Source organism: Cyrtonyx montezumae, unplaced genomic scaffold (assembly GCF_038088225.1).
Source record: "Cyrtonyx montezumae isolate F1298 unplaced genomic scaffold, pur_monq_1.0 scaffold_8, whole genome shotgun sequence".
Lineage (NCBI taxonomy): Eukaryota > Metazoa > Chordata > Aves > Galliformes > Odontophoridae > Cyrtonyx > Cyrtonyx montezumae.
In genome coordinates this window covers 111,153,405-111,173,191 of record NW_027072089.1, presented here as the reverse complement: position 1 = coordinate 111,173,191, position 19,787 = coordinate 111,153,405, and the positions used below count along the sequence as shown (strand labels likewise).

At 44.2% G+C, this 19,787-nt stretch overlaps 2 protein-coding genes across 4 annotated transcripts in view; one reads left to right on the top strand and one right to left on the bottom strand.

Annotated features, from left to right (window-relative positions):
- Window positions 1-980, top strand: part of TAX1BP1 (Tax1 binding protein 1) — a 48,536-nt gene extending 47,556 nt beyond the window's left edge. For all 3 annotated transcript variants that reach the window (XM_065752909.1, XM_065752910.1, XM_065752908.1), the window contains one exon: window positions 466-980. In XM_065752909.1, coding sequence (XP_065608981.1) covers window positions 466-667 — 202 coding nt within the window. In that variant the 3' untranslated portion in view covers window positions 668-980. The remainder of the gene's footprint in view (window positions 1-465) is intronic.
- A 1,875-nt stretch (window positions 981-2,855) lies between these two features.
- The window catches only part of JAZF1 (JAZF zinc finger 1), a 171,164-nt gene continuing 154,232 nt past the window's right edge, over window positions 2,856-19,787 (bottom strand). The window contains exons 4-5 of the mRNA XM_065752935.1: window positions 10,210-10,379; window positions 2,856-4,642 (exon numbers count right to left, since the gene is read on the bottom strand). Of these exons, the coding sequence (XP_065609007.1) occupies window positions 4,466-4,642; window positions 10,210-10,379 (347 nt within the window). The 3' untranslated portion in view covers window positions 2,856-4,465. The remainder of the gene's footprint in view (window positions 4,643-10,209; window positions 10,380-19,787) is intronic.

The window sequence follows — 19,787 nt, the reverse complement described above, 5'->3', positions numbered from 1 at the left end:
GAAGGAGAAACGCCAATAAGCATTTTCAGTTGGTGTTTCGTTTACAGTTAACTATCAGAGAACTCCTTGGGGGGAGCGTTTGTGTTATACCTGTTTTTGACTGAATGTCAAATGGCATTTGGTAAATGAATAAATGACTTTTGTTGTTATTTTTTCCCTCTCTCTTTCCAACCTAATTGTGACCCTAAGTTTAGAGGTTTTATAAAGTGCTGTTTGCTAAGAACACTTATGAGCAGAGAGAGTGGTTTCCCGTGAAAGTGCCGGGCCGTGAGGGCAGTCGGTGTGTCTGTATTCACAGTCACGTCAGAGTGATGTCACTTCTAGTTAACAGCACAGCCCAGATACTGTCTGCCCACAGAGGGTTGGTGGCAGAGCTGGCAGCTTCAGGGGCAGCAGATCCAGCTTCTGTTTTGCAATAACCCTTACACTGACCGTTCCCTTTTTGTTCTCCGCCTCCCGATGAAGCTTCGATGTGCACAAGAAGTGCCCTCTTTGCGATGTCATGTTTCCACCCAACTACGACCAGAGCAAGTTCGAGGAGCACGTGGAGAGCCACTGGAAGGTGTGCCCCATGTGCAGCGAGCAGTTCCCGCCGGACTACAACCAGCAGGGCTTTGAGAGGCACGTCCAGACGCACTTCGATCAGAACGTTCTAAACTTTGACTAAATACTTCTCTCTTTGCAGTGTAGCTTAAACATAAACCACTTGGAGTAGTCCGCCTATGGAAAACAAGCAGCACCTCTATCCTTTAACAGCACCAACCTCTGAATAAAGCTAGTGTACTCTGAGGGGAGCCGCGACAAGGCGTGGCTGCCAGCTGCTGTTGGGGTTATCTTCTCTCAACCTAACATCATACTAAGAAAAAAAAACCAAGCAGAAAAACCCCTTCTTGTGTACGTAGTTATTTATTCCCCTCCTTAGTGGCAGTTGTGATGGCAGCCTCGGGGAAAGGCGCACCTCCACGCTGTCCTTCGGCGGTGTGGAAACCACCGGAACACCGCTGGTTCTCCTGTGTGGTGTCTGAGGCGGCTGAAATGCTGCTCCTGGTGGAGTGGTGTGCTCTGGTTGAGTATCAGTTGAATCGGAAAGTGATACAATGAACCCAAGGGAAATAGTTTTCTAGTACCTTCTTCAAGTGTAGCTGCATGTACTGTGAGGTTACATGCCCTCAACGAAAGCGTTGGCACACAGAATGTTTGCCTGAAGGGATAAGTTTAAGTGAAGTGTGTTACACTTGAAGGCAGTTACTTTTGAGTTGGAAGACGAGGCTGTGCTTAAAGGCCTGGAAATGAATTGTTTAAGTCATTAACCATTACTTTGCAACTGCGTTGTTACATATTCACAACAGTGATTTGTGTTTGTTTTCGCTTTTAAAACCTTTTAACTGTGTATTTCTAGTAAATATAAATGTGTGTATATCTAAACATTTTATATTTACTTAACTGTATTAAGTAAAATTGCTTTCCACTTGTTGTACAGTAGTCTTGTTACATTAAAGGCAGAGTTACTCATGGGCTCTGTGGTCCTGTTTTCCTGCTGCTCGTTCTCAACGCGATGAGGTTTGTTTTGTATGGCAAAGGAACTGCGGAGGTGGGGGTGGAGGTTGAGTGTAACTCCTGTGCTGTGAGTGCAGGCAGTACCTGGCTCAGCTCGTGACACTGAGTGGCAGCGTCCTCGGGAGCTGCTGCACTGCTCCTCTGCGTTCCCTTCTGGCTTTAACTCAGTAGCGCATGGGAAGAGAACTGGCTACAGAAGCTGAGGGGCGGTAACTGTCGGATTTGTAGAGATGGCTGAAGTCTTGGATGCTGATATATCCCACGTGGGTAGGACTCGTTGTGCCAAAATGGGAACTGCCCAATTCAGCTGCCCTTGGGCTGTGGCTATTTAAATAAACGTAGTGAGGGTGTGGGTGCACCTCTGCTGAGCCCCAGCAGTGCAGACTGCAGCAACTCCTCCTTCTACTGGGCTTTTATTTCTGACAGCCTTTGTGGGAAAGGTTTTTGTATCCTAGCACAAAGAGGGGGTCCTGGAGCACCCAACTGGGCCTGATGGGCAGAGCCTTACGGGCACGGTGGAAGGAAAGGAGCCGTGAAACTCAGCATCCTTTGACAGATGGAATCAGAAAGCTCAGTTTTTTTCCTCCTGGCTGCAGCGCTTTGTGTATTTATTCTACGTCTGCGTAGCTGTGAAGTTGCTGCAGGTGTTCAAGGAATGCAGCTCGACAATACCAAAGCAAAACGCACAGATGAAGCAATGTCTGCAGCGCCAGAGCTGAACTCTGGCAGTAACGAGCCGAGAGCGGTCTTTTTAGGTCAGAGGCAGTTTATTTTAAATGTGATTTGATTTACATTTATAAGCAGCTTTCTTGACAGGAATTTGTTAAGTTGCCTTCAGTTCTCAAACAAACCTCTGTCACTTTCAAACTTAAAGACTTTGTCCCCAACGAAACATATGAAAATATAATTTAAAGCACACTTTTTCACAGACACAGTACAATACATTCACTATACACAGTATAACAAAATAGTCCCATCTTTACCTGTTTAATAATACTGTCACAATGAATAGGTAAATAGAAACTGGAATTTCGTCTTCTATAGCTGAAAGGAATTTACATGCAACGATGACGTTTTGCGACTGTTTAGCTGTTGGGTTGACTTACCCAACCTGCAGGTTCTTGCACTAGGAGCAGAGCCAGAACAGAGCTGTTGGCCACATCTGCTGCCAAAACTGCAGAAGGTAGCAAAGGGCCACCTGGGGCCTTCGGTGTACCGCTAATTCTCATGTCTGGATCATCCTCAGAGCCCAGCTGACCGCGGTGCCACGGCCGCCGGTCTCGTTAAGGATGGGAAAAAAGAGGCGTTGCGTTTAGACACGGCTGCCCTGCATGCATTGATCGGGATGAGGCCCAGCCTTTCAGAGGGAGTTTTACTCAGCTGAAGAATAGGCAGTCGTTGCCCTCCAAACGTTTTCCTTTAAAGCTTTGTAACAAAATAAAGGGAAGGCTCATTCCTCGCACTTCCTTTTGCACTTAAAAGGACAGGAAATAAGCAAAGGCGATCACTGTATTGAATAATGTTGCATTCCTCACCGTGCCAGAAACGTTTTGAGGTGGGGGCACCCGCTGGACGCAACTGGCCGGCTACATCCCAGGAATAGCACTTGCGAGAGAGGAATGCTCAAGGCAGGATGGTAAGCAACAAATGTTCAGGTATGGTCCAGACACGGAGCTCTCTCACGATGACTTCTAAGTCAACCTCTGACCACCTGCTGCAAGAAGCACTTTAATCTTCAATAAGGCTCATATGTCACAATTCAGCAAGATTCGTTAATTGTAAAGCTAAACAGACACCTCCAGAGGGGAATGCAGCGACTTAGAATAAGAAGCAAAACGTGGACAAAGAAAAATCTCAGAACACAATGAACGTGAGGGAGAGACATCAGAAACTCCCTCAGCACGAAGAACGGACCTCCTTAAACCATGCGTAGAGTTCTTAATTTTTATTTGCAACCACGGGCACATGCTAGTACAGTGGCTGCAAGAATTGGCAACACATAAAACATTAAATCTGTTGGCAATAGAGAACTACAAAGTGCTTCAGGACTTCATCTGAGATGAAGGTAATTCTTTCTCACACACACATAAATTTGCACTTAAGTATTTCCAAGCGTCTTTGTAACAGATGCTTCAGGGGTAACTAGTGAGCTGGACTGGGATATTGGTCCTCTGAAGTCTGATGGGCGTGAACGTAAGATGACATCTTGTACAAAACAAAAAGGAAATTTCTAACACTACCGTGATTGTTTAATAGTTCAAACGGAGAGAGTTTCTGCATTTCGAGAGGGGGAAAACAAAAAACAAAAGATCTGCAAGAGAATATAAAATACAGCAAGCACACCTTCTTACGTATGTTATTTAAGTATGAAAATATTTTTAGCATATTATGTTAAACATTCTTTCTTATTTATATTTCCGTTACCTAAAAGACTCGCTACTCCACTGGTAACTCCGTATGTAAGGCATGTTAACTGTGGTTCGACAACGGTGGTCTCGTTTTGGTTTTGCACACACACTGACAGATGCGTCAAGAGTCTTCATCACGTTACAATCTCGAAGCGACGTCAGTGCCAAGCTCTCCTCCTCTCACTCCTACTCAACGCTTCCGTACAACCGAAGACGCAGCGCCCCCTAATGCTTTTGTTTTGGAGAAAGAAATGTTCTGAAGAATCTATAGCTTTTATAGCACCTTATCTCGAAGTAATGAAAATGGGTACGATGATTACATGTGCAAATGTACAAAATCATTAACTCTACAAAGATACATCATTCCAAAATTACAGAAAATTTTAAAGCATGCATTTAATCGTTTAAAGGGTTGCTGAATGCTTCCCCTGAAAAAGGTGGCTGTTCTCAAAATCAGCAACTGCTGGTGAGGGTTTCTTGGCACGTTTGTGACCAGCATGTTATTGCTGCATCTTCCTGATAATCTCAGCAGACACGGGGGGGTGGAAATTGATTGTGTGGTGCCGCAGGCCCTGAGCTGTCTTGTAACTCTTTCCACAGCGACATTTGAAGGGTTTGCGTACGCGGATTTGTGTTCTGTGGCCGTTCTTGGCATGGTACTTGATGCCATTCACATTCTGCAGGGGACAAAGCAAAGCGTTAGGGGCCTGCTGCTCTGACCGCGCCTTGCAACCTGGTAGAGCTCAGCTCTGACTCACGTTACCTTCACACTGAGCATGAGGAACTCCCTCCAGGTGTTGGGCACACGTTGCGCTTTCAAGGCGGGACGGGAAGGAGAGTATCTGTGCAGCTCTCACGTATCTGACCTGGATAATCCTGCTACCTTCCCAGTGCGCCACACTGTATGAAGGTCCCATTAATAGGGCCATACACAAACGCTCTTTGCTTTCTGACATTCCTTTCACACAGCACTGAGGGTCATTTACGAGCAAGCAAAGGTTTGGCAGGAAGACTCCGGTCACGCTTCTCCAGAAGGAGGGAGCTCCACCCCGTTCCGCTTCCGCGTTCTGCTCCATGTCATTGTTTCTGGAGACATCTGCAGGCACCAGCAGCTCCCACACTGTCTCCAAAGAATGGACTGCAGGCAGCAGAGCGAGAGCTGCACAGGGCACCTGGAAGGTAGTCCAGAGAAGCTGCCTTCCCAGCGGCTACTGTATGGGAATATGCTACAGCCACAGCTGGGGAATTTCTCCACTGCACTTTGGAGAAAGAACAGGATACGGCATTCACATCCTTCCTGCAAAAATGGCAGAAGCCGTTGTGGTCTAACTAGCATGGGATACTGCTTTCCCTGAGATACCTGAAGTCCTGGCAGCAGCTTTCAGATGGATTCACACATGGTTACACTTTTCAGCACCTAAAGGGCCCTTGGTGCATGAAGACAAGGGACATTACCGGGCAGCAGGATGACTGCCATAAGACATCTGTCAACACCTGAGCACCACCTGGACCTATGCCTTCAAGAAGGAGGAAATCTGAGGGCGACTGCTGCTGCCAAGTACAGAAGACATCGCAGGCTCTGGTGACGGGGGAAAATCATTTCAGGTGCAAGAGTTTAACCAGAAATCTGTGAGGAATTAATTGGGCTACAGAAGGTCTGAAAACAGTAAAACACACAGGGTATGAGGAGCTAGTATAATGTGAAACCCCATCTGAACTTAAAATTGTTGTCAGAACTCTCCAGCACTTTTTCCACCACTGCAATGTAAACACTTTGCTGCCATGTCTGGGTTGAGTTTGTTGAGGTATGGCAAAAAACTCTGCCAAACTCATACATCACTTTTATTGCTCTGGTTACTTAGGTTGCTCATTATTTACTCTCACAAATGATTGAGGAAGAAGATGGCAGTGTAGAAGGGCACTCCAAAACCTTAAACGGGAGGAAACAATTATTAACCTGGGACCAGATCAGGAGGAGATATGAAGTTCAGCCTGGCACTGCATGGCCTGCAGGGACACAAGGACACCTGATGGGCAGGGCCCCTCACATGGCTGTGCCCATGAAGCCACACCACTCCAGAAGCTGAGAGCTCACTATCCTCCTAAAGTAGGGAAAGAAACCTATCTTCTTTCAGCTGTGGGCATCTGTACGTTTTCTTTTTAATATCTTCTTAAATGTCTTTTAAAAAATTACCAACCAGCCTAGCCAACCTGCTTCCCAACGTCCTCTGAAGTAAGATATGGAAATGGAGAATGTCCCTACGTTCCCTTCCTTTTCCTCTCGTAACCATGTCACTCTTACTTCTCATGCAAAAATCATGCTTCTCCCAGCAGAGGTTTTCTTTTTGGATCCAGTTTCCTCTTTGCTCAAGGAACCTCTGGCTTCCTTCATTCCTTTCACATCAATTCTCTTCTTTCCTCCTCTCACTTCAAAATTCTCACGGGGTGAAAGTCCTATCTACAGGTCAACTTTTTCTGAGGGAAAACTCCCGAACAAAAATGTGTGATAGCATCTGCATCACAGAAACTTTACAGCGTGAGCAAAAACCACCCATCAAGAAAGAGAAGGCTGCACTGAGAAGCATCCTAAACCAGCACCTTCTCCTCCAGGCCAGGAAACACCTTCAGCACATCCCACTTCTCACCACCACAGCTGCCTCTGAACCCATCCCTTGCCTTGCTTCCCTCTGTAGAAGCATACCCTTCCTACAAACACGAGCACAGATGCCAGTAAAGACACTCATCAAGTAGATCTGAATGAGACAATCGTCTTGAGCAACAGTAACTATCAACACACTAGCAGTAGGTCAAAAACCTTCGCAAAGGCAATCTGTGCACGTAGATGAGCCCTGGTTTATATGCCCTTTCAAACACTACCATAAACAAGGTGTACTTAGCAAAGTACATCTGCCATCCCTGCCAATTTCAGACCTGGCAATATACCTGCCATAATAAACTATTACTGCTTCTCACATAGGAAGAGCAGGTAACTTCAAACTTAACTCACTGACTGCACAGAGAACCCAAACTGGTACATTCCAGGCAGCTAGAAATTTTTCAAAAGCCAAGAACAGATTCAGCCAGTTTGTTTTTCTGGTGCATTTGCAGGTAAAAGATGAGAACTCAGGCACATTTAGATGAGAACTGCCTCAGTGTTGACATCCTGGTATTTCAGGACTGCTTTGACAGAGACACATGTAACGTACATTTTGCATGTACTTACAACAATCTGTGTATTATTCTTGTGTTACTGCATTTGCAAAAGCTGGAAAAACTGTGACAGACACTCTAGGGTTCTGTCTGTAATAGTATACACACATTATCTGTGGGATTTTTTCCCCTTGCTATTATGTACCAAACTTCATTCCCTCTTCAGAAATTGCCTGAATGAGTTTATCTGCATTTCATGTGCACTTCGAATGTCCTTCTCCAGAGCCAGAGCCCAAGCCAGTGACACAGACTGGTGGTAGGTAATTCAAGTACTCATCATTTTCTGTCTAGGTTGGTAATGGTAATCAGAGAAAAAGGAAGCAACCAACTTTCTTCAGGAACTTTTTTTTTTTTTTTTTAAGAACAATTCTATTTTTATGACTCACTTCTACTGCGATGCCTATGGGAGACCGCCAGCAGATAGCAGCTGGGCAGGAGGCCAGAAGGGTCTTCTGATACTCATCTGGGCTTGTGTATAAACATGTTCTTATTGCAGTTTCCATTGTCCGCCCCAGCCCACTCCTTGGGAGTATTTGTTGTACTCATTCTTGTCTTATTTACCTTTCCATAATGACTATTCAGTGCAGAGGCCATCTTTTATCCTTGTACATTGTTTGCAAAAAGGAGCCCCAGTCCCTACTGGGTCCTTTAGGCAGTACTGTAGTACAAATAACACACCTAAAAATAACATCTCTGCTTCTCAAACGTACGTCACGTAGGGCCAGACAAAAGAAAACTGTGTATATTCTCTTTTCCTCCTTGCTCCCTAAAAGAATTGCATCCTTTCTCAGCCGTAAAGTGAGCCTGGCAATTACTGTATGTGCATGTCCGTGTTCCTGTTTGTAGCTCTATAATTGTTTTACAGCCCTGACTGTGATTATCCAGTACCCACCAGAAAATCCCAGTGCTTTGATCACAGGACTCCCTACCCAGACTCGGCAAATAATTCATCTGGGGGGGGGGGGCAAGCAGAAGGAAGATGAAGAGGAAACAAGAAACACGGCTGACACAAAACTAAAAGGAAGGAAACAAAGATAAAAACGTAAAAGGAATAAAAAAAAAATAGGTTGAAAAGAAAAAAGGAAGGAAGGGGAGCCCACAGAGAAGAGAGATGAGGTGAGGCAGACTTAAAGGAAATGCACTTTCCTATCTGGACTGAACAGAGGTGAGTCTCTTAGGAATATATGGTACTTTTTATTTGCTGCTGCTCTCTGTCTGTCAGCCTCTGTACGGCTCATTAATTTGTTCCCCGTCCGACTGTTCTAACATTAATGGTGTACAAGATATCCCTTAGACAGTCCTCATGCATTTGAGATGAAGGTAGCGAGATAGCAGAAGCAGGCAGGAACAGCTTGCTTATTTGGGCAATAAAAAGACAGAGGGCTGGCAGTCAAACAAAGAACAGACAGGATATAGCAAATTACAGGGTTCTCCTTCTAGCCACTGCCATTAAATGAAAGTTTTCTGCAATGCATAGATGCCCTGTGGGCATAGTGACTTCTAACAATCACCATGGCTTGTTTGCTTCCTGAGCCAGGGATTTAGTTTTTATACCGTACCCTTCATCTGATGCAGCCTCTACCACACACAAGAGAAGTATTATGGATATAACCACAATATTCGTAAAGTAATACATGCAAATATTCTCAAAACATCTTTCCCTCTGCCCTGTCCTGAGACTGACAATAATCATTACGTAGGACAGATACAGCTCTGCAAAACCAGACTTCCATGAAGTGAGCGTATGGCTCTCTCGCTCATGTTACAAGTATTTTAAGCAAGCATGAGCTGCTCTCCCAGTGCTGTACACAAATCCATCTCTCGATCTGCTGCTAACAGAGAAGCCATGGTTCAGAACAGCTGCAGGATCACTGACACATTTTTATCCACTGCACGTTTTCATGCACACTTTATTCATTCTTGTCACAACTGCTTTATCTCAGACAAATATAGGAAGACCAAAAATGTTTCATATTTCTGTTCTCCTTTCAGTCCCTAATTTTCTAAAGGCAAACCCTAAAACAAGTATAGAAACAAACTCGACCACCACTGCTTTCTGTAGGGTATAGGTCAGAGCTGGAATTCCCTAGTGCTTCATGCAGAAATGGTTTAAAGGAATTGTGGCTAATACATTATTTCTGTTTCTCAATTTCAATGACTACAGAATACTGTGATGCAGCCTAAACCGGTCAGCAACATTCCATCCATCCCTGCACCAGTTTACGTGAAGCAATATCTCTGGCCCCACAGTGTGTTCTTTACCAGCCAGATCAAGGTTCAGAGTTAAAGACTTTTCACTCCCATAAACAGACACATTTTTCTCATGATGGAGAGTAATCAGAAAGGGGAAAAAAAATAAAAAGAATCTTCCCAGCATGTCACGCAGAGGGATGCAAGCCCAGCACTCAGGGCCAGACACAGCGACGACTGTGCACATGAGTCACTGGGACGCTGACCCAGGACAGAATGATGCCAGAGTTTCTCCAAGGCTCTGCCTTTTGGGGGTGACCTCTGTCTTGCAAAACATTAACCACCACCTTCCTGCATCAGCTTCACGAGGCACAGCACCTGGGTGCAGACTCATGAAGAAGAGCAGCAGCTCTCCCAGGTATGCAGAAGGAACCCACCCAGGTAGAAATGGGCTGAAGATTCTGACTTAGTGCCCCTGAAACGCACACATGGTTGTTCTGATGGCACTGCCTCCCAGGCTGCCATTAATTTGCCTAAGTAATGGAAAGCTAGTTGTAATGTGTAAAGCAAAAGTCTTGCAAGAGTCACCGTATGTAATCTCGTTTGACAACACAGATGCAAAAGGCTCTACGTTCTTTATAAAACTTGTAGCTATATAAAGCTTGTAACTTGGGTGTGCTCTAAGAGAAAAAACTGTGATTGAAATCTATACTCTGCCAAACCAGCACAGTATCACGTGAGACAAGTCTACTAAATGAGAAAGGTATGAAAAGGTTTTACAGGTCTTTTTCCCCTCTCTTGCCTGCACCAAGAAGAGATAATGCAGGTCTTCATGACTGCTTACCTTGTATCTTTTTTTACATCCAGGAACAGGACAGGCAAAAGGTTTCTCATCCCCTCCATTCATGCACATTGAACTAAGGATAGCTTCAGAGCTGATAGCACTTTCTGTAGTCCAGGACTCATCACTGTCTGATTCTTCATAGTCTACTTCCTCCTCATCATATTCACTACCTAGAAAAGCAGGGGAGCGAGATAAAACAAGAATAAATAAGAGCACGGCGAGATAACACGTTCTGCATTTATTACATCAGTTACAATGACTTGCAATTTCCCCACTTTTGTCTTTTCTGGAAGACAGTTATTTTTAATTTTAGAAACCTATCCTTCTTACGGCTCTTTTTCCGATAACCAAGACAGGCATTATTAATACATCGTCATAAAGAGTTAACTGCATGGCACAGAAAGTTCAAAGGGCTGATGTTAAAATGCAGTTTCACTGCTTCTCAAACAACAGGATCCCTCCTTCCTTCCCACTGCCCAACAAAAATGTGTTTTCCCTCCGCCCTGCAATTAAAGCTCATTTTAAGGCTTCTCTTTATGCAATACAATACTGAGGAGCGTAATTCTACAGATCATAAACAGTGTAAAATAATATGTTGACAAGTCCTAATGCATTTACTAGCCCTTTGGAATTAATGGGAATTATAGCACAACATTAATAAGAATTATATTGTAGCAATTATAGTTGTGAAATTCATTCCCTCAGGTGTAGGGATAAACTGCATTGTGTGGCTGCCCTGAACAGACCACATTATGTTCCAGATATGCTACAGCAGCCGTCTGAGCAGCTGGTGCTGAGTTTATTTATTATTTTTAATTGCTGTAACTATTAATGAATTTCTCTGAAGAAGCTGAATGTGAAACAAGAGAAATTGGGAAAGCAGAATTCCAGCCGTAAAAATACAGCAAAAAAAAAAAAAAAAAAAAAGAAGAAGAAGAAGCAGGGGAGGGAAGAGCCCCAGCTGATTAAAAAGAAAATATATACACAGAGGGAGGGAGAGGGAAAGCTCAGGGAAACTTCTGTGCTGTCAGCGGGAGGCGGTGCTGTGTTTCCCCTCCCCTTTATTCTCCCCCTTTCCCAGCTCTGCTAAATTTTATCCTTTCTGCTGAAAGATGATTTGGCTCCGAGCGCTGGAATGGCTCCCGTTATGAAAGACAGTTATACGACACTTCCCCACTTCCCTCACATGCCCCCTGAGCGCACGGCCCCGCGCAGCTCGGGGCGCTCGCAAGGAAACGCACACAGTTGCCTTATGGCACTTTAAAAAAGAAACATCGCGACTTCACCAAGAAAACCACGCTGCCATGTACAATGAGGGCTTTGTGCTTATTTTTTCCTTTGCTCCTCGTGAAACTGAACACGCACCTATGGCCTTCAGTTCTCCTCTCCCGACCCCCCCCCCCCCCCCTCCTCCCGCTCATTAAGCAAAAATGCATGTCAATTGGTAGCTGTAAGCACTTAGGGCTCCTGAGCTTTAATCAGATATTGTAAGGCAGCTGACAGATGTCAGGCTATACACGTCGCTTTCCTGCGGTTTCCATCCTTACGGGGTGGTGTGCAGATGAGGAAAGATGGATGGTTTCCCAGCAGCGACAGGCGCAGCCGCGAGCACACGCACACGCCCTGCGCAGCATCTGGAAAACTGTGCGCCTGCTGCCCGGGATCCCTTATCCCACACAGAAGGACTGAAAGCCAAGGAAAGCATTATTGACCTCTTAAAATATTTCTGAACTCTAGGAACAGTTAACCTAAAATGAAGTTAAGAGTTGTTAGAGTTTAATTAACTAATAAAAAAAAAAAATGGAGGCAAAACCACAACTCTGCTTCTACGATTTCCTGCCCTTGATTGTATCTTGATGGAAAAAATTCCTCAAGCTGCTCCTTTCAAGCTTTTCAGCTCAGGTTTATTTATTTATTTATTTATTTTGACCAAATGTAACAGAAAAAACCTGTGAATAAGTACATGCATTACTACGATTAAAAAAAGAAAAAGAAACACAAGGGTTTTAGGTAGTGACACTTCACAATTTCTGCATCATAAATAACCCCTTAAATCACAAAATCACAGAACTGTAGGGGTTGGAAGGGACCTCCAGAGATCGTGGAGTCCAACCCCCTGCCCAAGCAGCTCCCTAGCCCAGGTTGCACAGGTAGGCGTCCAGGCGGGTCTGGAACGTCTCCAGAGAAGGAGACTCCACCACCTCTCTGTGCAGCTGTGCCACTGCTCCGTCACTGCACTGTGGAGAAGTTCCCACACACATTTGTGCAGAACTTCCTGTGCTTCAGTTTATGGCCATTTCTCCTCATCCTATCATCACACACTGCTGAGAAGGGTTCAGCCTCGTCCCTTTGCCTCCACCCCTTAGATATTTATAGATGTGGATCAGATCCCTCTGAGTCTTCTTTTCTCAAGGCTGAACAGCCCCAGGTCTCCAGCCTTTCCTCATCAGGGAGGTGTTCCACGCCCTTTACCACCTTTGTGGCCCTCTGCTGGACTGTTTCAAGGAGATCCCTGTCTTTTTTTTGTACTGGGGAGCCCAGAACTGGACATAGTTTTTCAGATGAGGCCTCACCAGGGCAGAGCAGAGGGGGAGTATCATTTCCCTTAACCTGCTGGCCACACTTTTTAATGCACTCCAGGATCCCACTGGCCTTCTTGTCCACCAGAGCACACTGCTCGCTCTCGGTCAACCTGCCATCCACCAGGACACCCAGGTCCCTCTCCTCAGAGCTCCTCCCCAGCAGGTCATTCCCCAACCTATACCAGTGCATGTGGTTATTCCTCCCTAGATGCAAGACTCTATACTTGCTCTTGTTTAACCTCATCTGGTTCTTCTCTATCCAACTCTCCAGCCTGTCCAGGTGTCGCTGAATGGCAGCACAGCCTTTTGGCGTGTCAGCCATTCCTCCCAGCTTTGTATCATCAAACTTGAGGAAGGTGGATGCTATCCCCTCATTAAGGTCACTGATGAAGATGTAGAAAAGGGCCAGACCCAGCACCAACCCCTGAGGAATACTACTAAGTAGAGGCCTCCAGCTGAACTCTGCACTACCCATCACAACCCTCCGAGCTCTGCCAGTCAGATAGTTCTCAACCCACCTCACTGTCCACTTATTTATTCCACATTTCCTCAGCTTTGTTATAAGGATGCTGTGGGAGACAGTGTCAAATGCCTTGCTGAAGTCAAAGTAGACTACATCCACTGATCTCTCCCAATCCACTCGGATAATAATGACATAATAAAAGGCTACTAGGCTGGTCAAGCATGACCTCCCCTTGGTAAAAAAAAGAAAAAAAAAGGGGAGATTTCCTCACAAATGGGATTCTGTCTTCATAAATATCATCACTCTCAGTGATGACATGCTTTTATAAAACAGTGGTCAGTACAGGCAAGACACAATACAATGGACAAGATACATAGGAGCGATAGGGAGTTGAAGTAACCATAATGATATATTCTTTCCTTTACTTTCACGGCATCCTTTAATTTTTCTAATAGCTTCACACAGATCCAACAATGTAATAATGTTTGCCTGGGCTTTCCTTAGAGACTCAACGAATGAGGGAAAAAACCAAGAAGCACATCTGAGCATCTGCAAGGACAGCACATCCCCATGGCTTCATTTTCATTAGCTTACCTGCATCAGAATGCAACATTTTGTCCAGTGCAGACAAGAGTTGTTTAACAGTATAAACAAGCTCTCTGTTGTCTCCAGTTTCTAAACCCAGACTTGTCAGCAGGGATCTTACAAATAGGATTACATGAATAACCCTAGGAACACACTTTCCTTCTCTCCCTGAGAACATTACTTTACACAAGCTGGAACCACAGACTCTATCACTGCTCTTATCTAACAGTGTCCTACTGAACTCAATTGCTTGTGCTCTCTTAAAAAAACAATAATTCCCAAAATGTATTTAAGAGGGAGCTGGTACAAACAAAACTAAGAACTGACTGTCTTAAAGAAAAATTCATTAGCAATAAAAATTTCGCCTTTAAATAATGATGTTGTTTCAGTTGCCATAGAAAAACAACACTGCTTTAGTCACGCTTTTAACCGATTCCACCTCCAAATTTAATTTCCTCAGTTGTCAGTGTCTGAGAGCAGCGACCCAAGCGGTGCCCCACCAGCCTCACTACTTGCGTGCAACAAACCAGAAAGGGAAAAAAACAGGAGAAACAAGAAGCCCAGCACGTAGGTCGGGGACTTTAATTAAGCACCGCATGGCCACGGCTGGGTGCAGCGTTCCCACGCCAGGCAGCAGTCAGGTGTATGGGCAGCTGGCCAGGGGATAGCAGTGCTGCAGATAGAGCTCTCTTGCTCGCTTTTTTTCCTTCTTCCCTTTTTAGACTCGGGTGGTGCTGCACAATAATAAATGTCAATATTTGCTTGTAAAGGGGAAAAGTGAAGTGTCAGCACCTTTGCGTCTAATCTATGGCCTGCGTCAGGGTGTGACAACCACTGCAAGAGCTCCCGGGGCCTTGGCTGGCAGTTCAGCAATACCAAAAACCCTCAATCCTCTGGCCACGTTCTTCCCAAGTTCCCCTGCTAGCTCTCTGCTTTTCACCATATCCAACTGCATGCATCATACGGCTTTCATTCCCTGACCCACGTAGACCTCACCCTGAGCTAGAATTAACGCTTTCCCTTCCCAATGCCTAAATAACATCTTCCCAATTCCTGCATGCAGTGCTCCTTTGGTCCTGGCACACCACGTTATCTCCTTTCTCCTTCCTCCAGCAACCATGCTAAAAGGCTCGCTTCAGCTGTGCTGCCCCACTAGATTAAAAATAAAACAATCCAAAGGCAAAGAAAGAAAGCTAGGGTTTTGTTCGTTTTCTGGAATTTCCCATGCTGAGACCATACCACTGCCCCTCAAGCAGGGGGTGGGCTGCATGGGTGGAGATGGACATGAGCTGGGCACTACTAGACACAGCTCACGCTGGTTGCCACGGCAGGGCCAGGTATTACATGCAGTTACCATTTATAAGAAGTCATACATTATATATAGGGTCACAAAAACATGCCAACAAGTTATTTCTGTTTTAATTTTTATGCAGCGTAAACAAAAAACCTCACAACTGGGGTGGCTGGGTGCTTCACAGCAGTCTATTTACCAGGAGAAAAAAAGAAAGGCACATAAAAGGGACTTCTACTGCCTGGGTGTTAGCCTTTAAAGTGTGATGAAAAGCAAAGTTGCAGCATCAAGACTTGCTCCACCTCTTCTTCCATCAGTTTTGCTACTGAAGTCAGTGAGTATGTCACTTCACCCTGCAGCAAAGACTTGACCTGTTGCACACTTATCTTCTGCTTTTTCAAGCATGTGAAATAAGTAACAAACGCCTCAAAAGCATCTTGCAGGTGTCAACTATCTGTCATTCTAGCATAAACAACATCTCAATTACACTGCTGAAAATCTAAAGCTTTATCTTTTAGACTTGTGGAGTATTCACACCACTGTAGCCAAGAACCAGTTCTACCTTTTATGTGCACACCTTCACTCCTCTGTGTGATTTCCAGAGGACTTTCTTTCTCAGCTTGGTTCTGGCAGGTGCACATCACTTGCAGTTACTTAACGTGTATTTGACTTCTGTAGTGTGCCTTGTAACATTAAAAGCATGAAGCCGATTAAAAACAGCACAGGCTGCATGTGTGATTACAACAAATATGATCTATCTCGATCTCTGATCAAGAACATTACGAGTTTTTCCTTTCTCCTCCCCAAAAAATCAAAACAAAATATCCTTGCCAATCATTTCCGTGACCAGAAAGCGTACAATGAATAACTATGAGCAAAAAGCTCACTGCAGCACTGCTAGTGTCACTGAAAGTTCATGGTTGTTCCAATGATCTCTCATAAAAATTCAGCTTCACACTTTGTCCCACGCGGGTTTTGCAGTTTGTATTTCATAGAAACAGTTTTATGAGTGCACTTGTTACGTTAAGGAGTCTGCATTCCCATATACCCTGACAGCTTCCTTGATTAAAGAAAAAAAAGGAAAAAAAGAAAAAAGTGAATAATTAATATTGCAAGAATTGTGGTGTAACACTAAAGGACACTTATGGAATTGTCAAAGTTCCCCCCTGCATGCCCATAGATGCACACAGCCTCTCTCCATGCTCAGAAGCAGGGAGAATATTTCCACAGCTGATACTCATTGCTGGTCTGAGGGCATATTGAGCCATTGGAAACAGAATATTCCTCCTTTATGCAGAGCACGGGAAATAGATGCTAGGAGCAATGAAATACAAAACAGTTAAATAAAACATGGCACAGCTGCTCCACAAGCTCTTAGTCTAGAGGCCGCAGCAGGGCTCTTTGGCCATGACCTGGTACATGTGGCACACTGCACTGGGCTCTGGTAGCATGCTCCCAATACTGGATCACCCAAACAGTCTGAGCTGGGGGCTTTCCTTTGCTTGCTTGCTGTTGGCAAGTAACTGAGAGGATAGAAAATGTTTTTCAGTCTCTGTGACAGGTCTGATCAGATTAGTTTTTCATGTTTCCAAAAACATGTTCATCATTCACGTCCACAAAGACGATACAAATGCATATATAATACAACCAAAGAAACCCCTTGGGTAGCTTAAGCAGACTGCTGCATAAGGGCTACAGATGTTGGTACATCAGACTGCAAGTGCAATTCTCGTGTTTGATTAAGCATCTATGTGGTATGAGTGCTGGGTTCCCTGCAGAGTTGGCTGGATGGGTTTCCTTCAGGCAGCACACCACTCAGCCTTCTCTCTTACTCTAGCCAACATCACCGAGCCCGGTTCCTGAACGAGAGGCAAACACATCCCCAAAGGCAGTGGAATGCTTGGCAGCCCTGCCATCGCTCAAGAGAGCTGCTTGAGATGATTATGGTTTGTCAAGCAGGCATCTGCCAAGGCTGGCACGGACCTCCATCCCTCTGCACGATCCCTCAGAGCAGCAATTACAGCCTATTACTGCCTTGGCTTTCCAAGGAGCTGCAGCAGGTCATGGTGGCCATGCTCTGCGTGTCCTGCCCTTCAGCCAGCACCCTGCCCTTCCTCACAACACCAGTCAGAGCAGGATTCAGCCAGAAAAAACGTCTTCTGGAGAAACTCCCGTGCCTTCCAGCACAGATCCAGTATCAAGCACTAAATGACTGGCTGTTTAGGAACTATTATTATTTAAAGGAACTAATTTTCTATTGTCTCTGGATGTGGCAAAGCTCAGTTAGTGAATAAACCCCAAGAGCATTACAAAAATGTGCCTCATGTAATGGTGCATGTGCAGATTCAAGTACAAAGAGTAATATGATTGTTAACATTCTTTCAATGCACGAAGTACTTTGAGAAGCTCAGAAGAAGTACTACACCATTAATTACTCTTACTTTTTCTTGTTTGTTTGCAGCAACTGAAGAGCAGCTTTCATCCATCACAGCCTGCTGCACCAAGGAGCAACATTTAAATAGGCAAGGGTGCATTCAGGTCTTTCTGAGCATCCCCCAGGGACACTCAAAACAGCTGTAGAAATGGTGACTGCAACTTGGTAGTCATAGTGAGAGCCTGAAAAGCTCAGCTGAACAGTGATGCTTCAAATAGGATCAACCCACAAGCACAGGTATCCACCCACTGATAACCTTAGTGTTTTAAATAAAATGGCAGACAGGGCTATTCCAATATTTTAAAAGCACTTTTGGTTTCACCTAAACGTCCATAATAAGCCCATACTGAACTTTAAGAAATCTAAGGTGTATCCAGTTGTAGGGTGAATACCCTGAAAGTACAGTACCCAAACAAAATAATGAAAGAGGACAGTATATTTTTGTATGGCTTATCCAGATGGTATGAAGACAACCAGTAAATTAGGAAAGGTTCACCTGTCACCGACAGTCAAGGCTCGCCTGGAACTCCACAGGGGAGGGATCTCCAACAAGAAATTCTTCCCTAGTGGTGGTCAACCCTTAAACGAGGTCTGGGAGAGGTGGAGCCAGACTCCACCCCTTCTGGTCACACAGTGAATTGCCTTCACCTGTGCTCCTGCAGCTGACTCAGTGCTCACCTCAGGTGATCAATCAGTGGTTCAGGCCGTGATTCAACAGTTCCCATACACCAGTTATGAAGTTTGAATCTTCTTTGTAAACCATTTCAGATCCAAAAGGTAGAATCATAAAACCGAATATACTGTATTTTCATGTAGAATGATTTCAGCTGAGGAAGCCTACCTGGGAAATTACCCTAAAATCTTGGAGGTAAAGCCACAGTGACAATGGGAAAAAATAAAGATCGTGCTTATTTTTTGAAATCAGTATCACATTATCATTGTATGTTCTTATTTGCTGTTAATAAAATTGGAAACTACTCACGCATTAGATCTGCTCAACATTCTGGGCTACAGGGGAATCAAAACTAATAAAACTAGGGTTAAAAAAATTCCTCTAGAGACAATATAGGAGTAGGTGGAACAGCTGGATTCTGTCTGGCCTTAGGAGCAATTACATGCCATTTTCTATCTTGATATATCTTGATATATCTGTATCTTGATATATGCATGGCAAAGCACACTCTTTAAAAACAAAACACAGAAAATCCCAGCTCGGAGCTTATAAATCCATCACAAAGAGCCTGCACACCTCTACAAGCAGATACACTGTAGTGTATTGGATGTGTAAATGCAAATAAAACGTTCATGTAAATAAATAAATAAAACCCCCCTATTTACAATTAATAGTGAAATAGCAACTAATCACAAAAACATGCATGTAAAGAGCAGATCCTGGAAAGAAACAGTCAACTGATACCGTGGCATGTGTTTTGTAGAGCAGGACTTTCTGAAAACGCTGCAGAGGTGCTAAAGCAAATTGTTAGAATGTCACTGCACAATGTGCTGTTGAGGTTTTATGGTCACACTGCGCCAATAGTCTCGGGAAGTTATTTTGCATTCTTACATAAACTTTTTTTTTCCCAATCCTATTTTCCACATACACACACACACACACACACAAAAAAAAAAAAAAAAGGGCTTTCAATAATGTCCAATCTTCTGTTTATACACAGTACAGGAAAAACATGATAAACCCAAGAACACCATCTCTGCTTTAAACATATCTTAGAAGTAGATTTCTACAACTTCATATAAACAAGAATAAGCTATTAAATGCTCACCAAACAAGAGTGTAAGCTTCCTGTAATTAAATGGCAGTGTTTTACATGGCAATTTTTTAAAATCATGAAAATAAAAAAAGTAAATAAATAAATGAATCCAGCAGACCTCTCCCAGCTGAGGCTTAACCTGTAAATTAATGTAACAGTAATAAAACCGATGCCAGCTGGAATCCTTTATTTCTCTGGCTTTGGCATGAGCCACAAGAGCAGGTATAAGTTTGAGGAAAAACAAAGCAGAACATTTTCCACCTTTAGTCACGGGATGTTAATTAAACTCTGGCAAACGTTTAAAGATAGACTCGAAATGTTCAAGAAAGAATTAAAACCAGTTGGGGCTGTGAACAACTCCATCCTTCCTCCCCCTTCTCTCCCTCCCAAACATCTGTTCCAAACTTATATTCCAAAGACCACAGCGAGAAGAACATTCATAATTAATGTTACT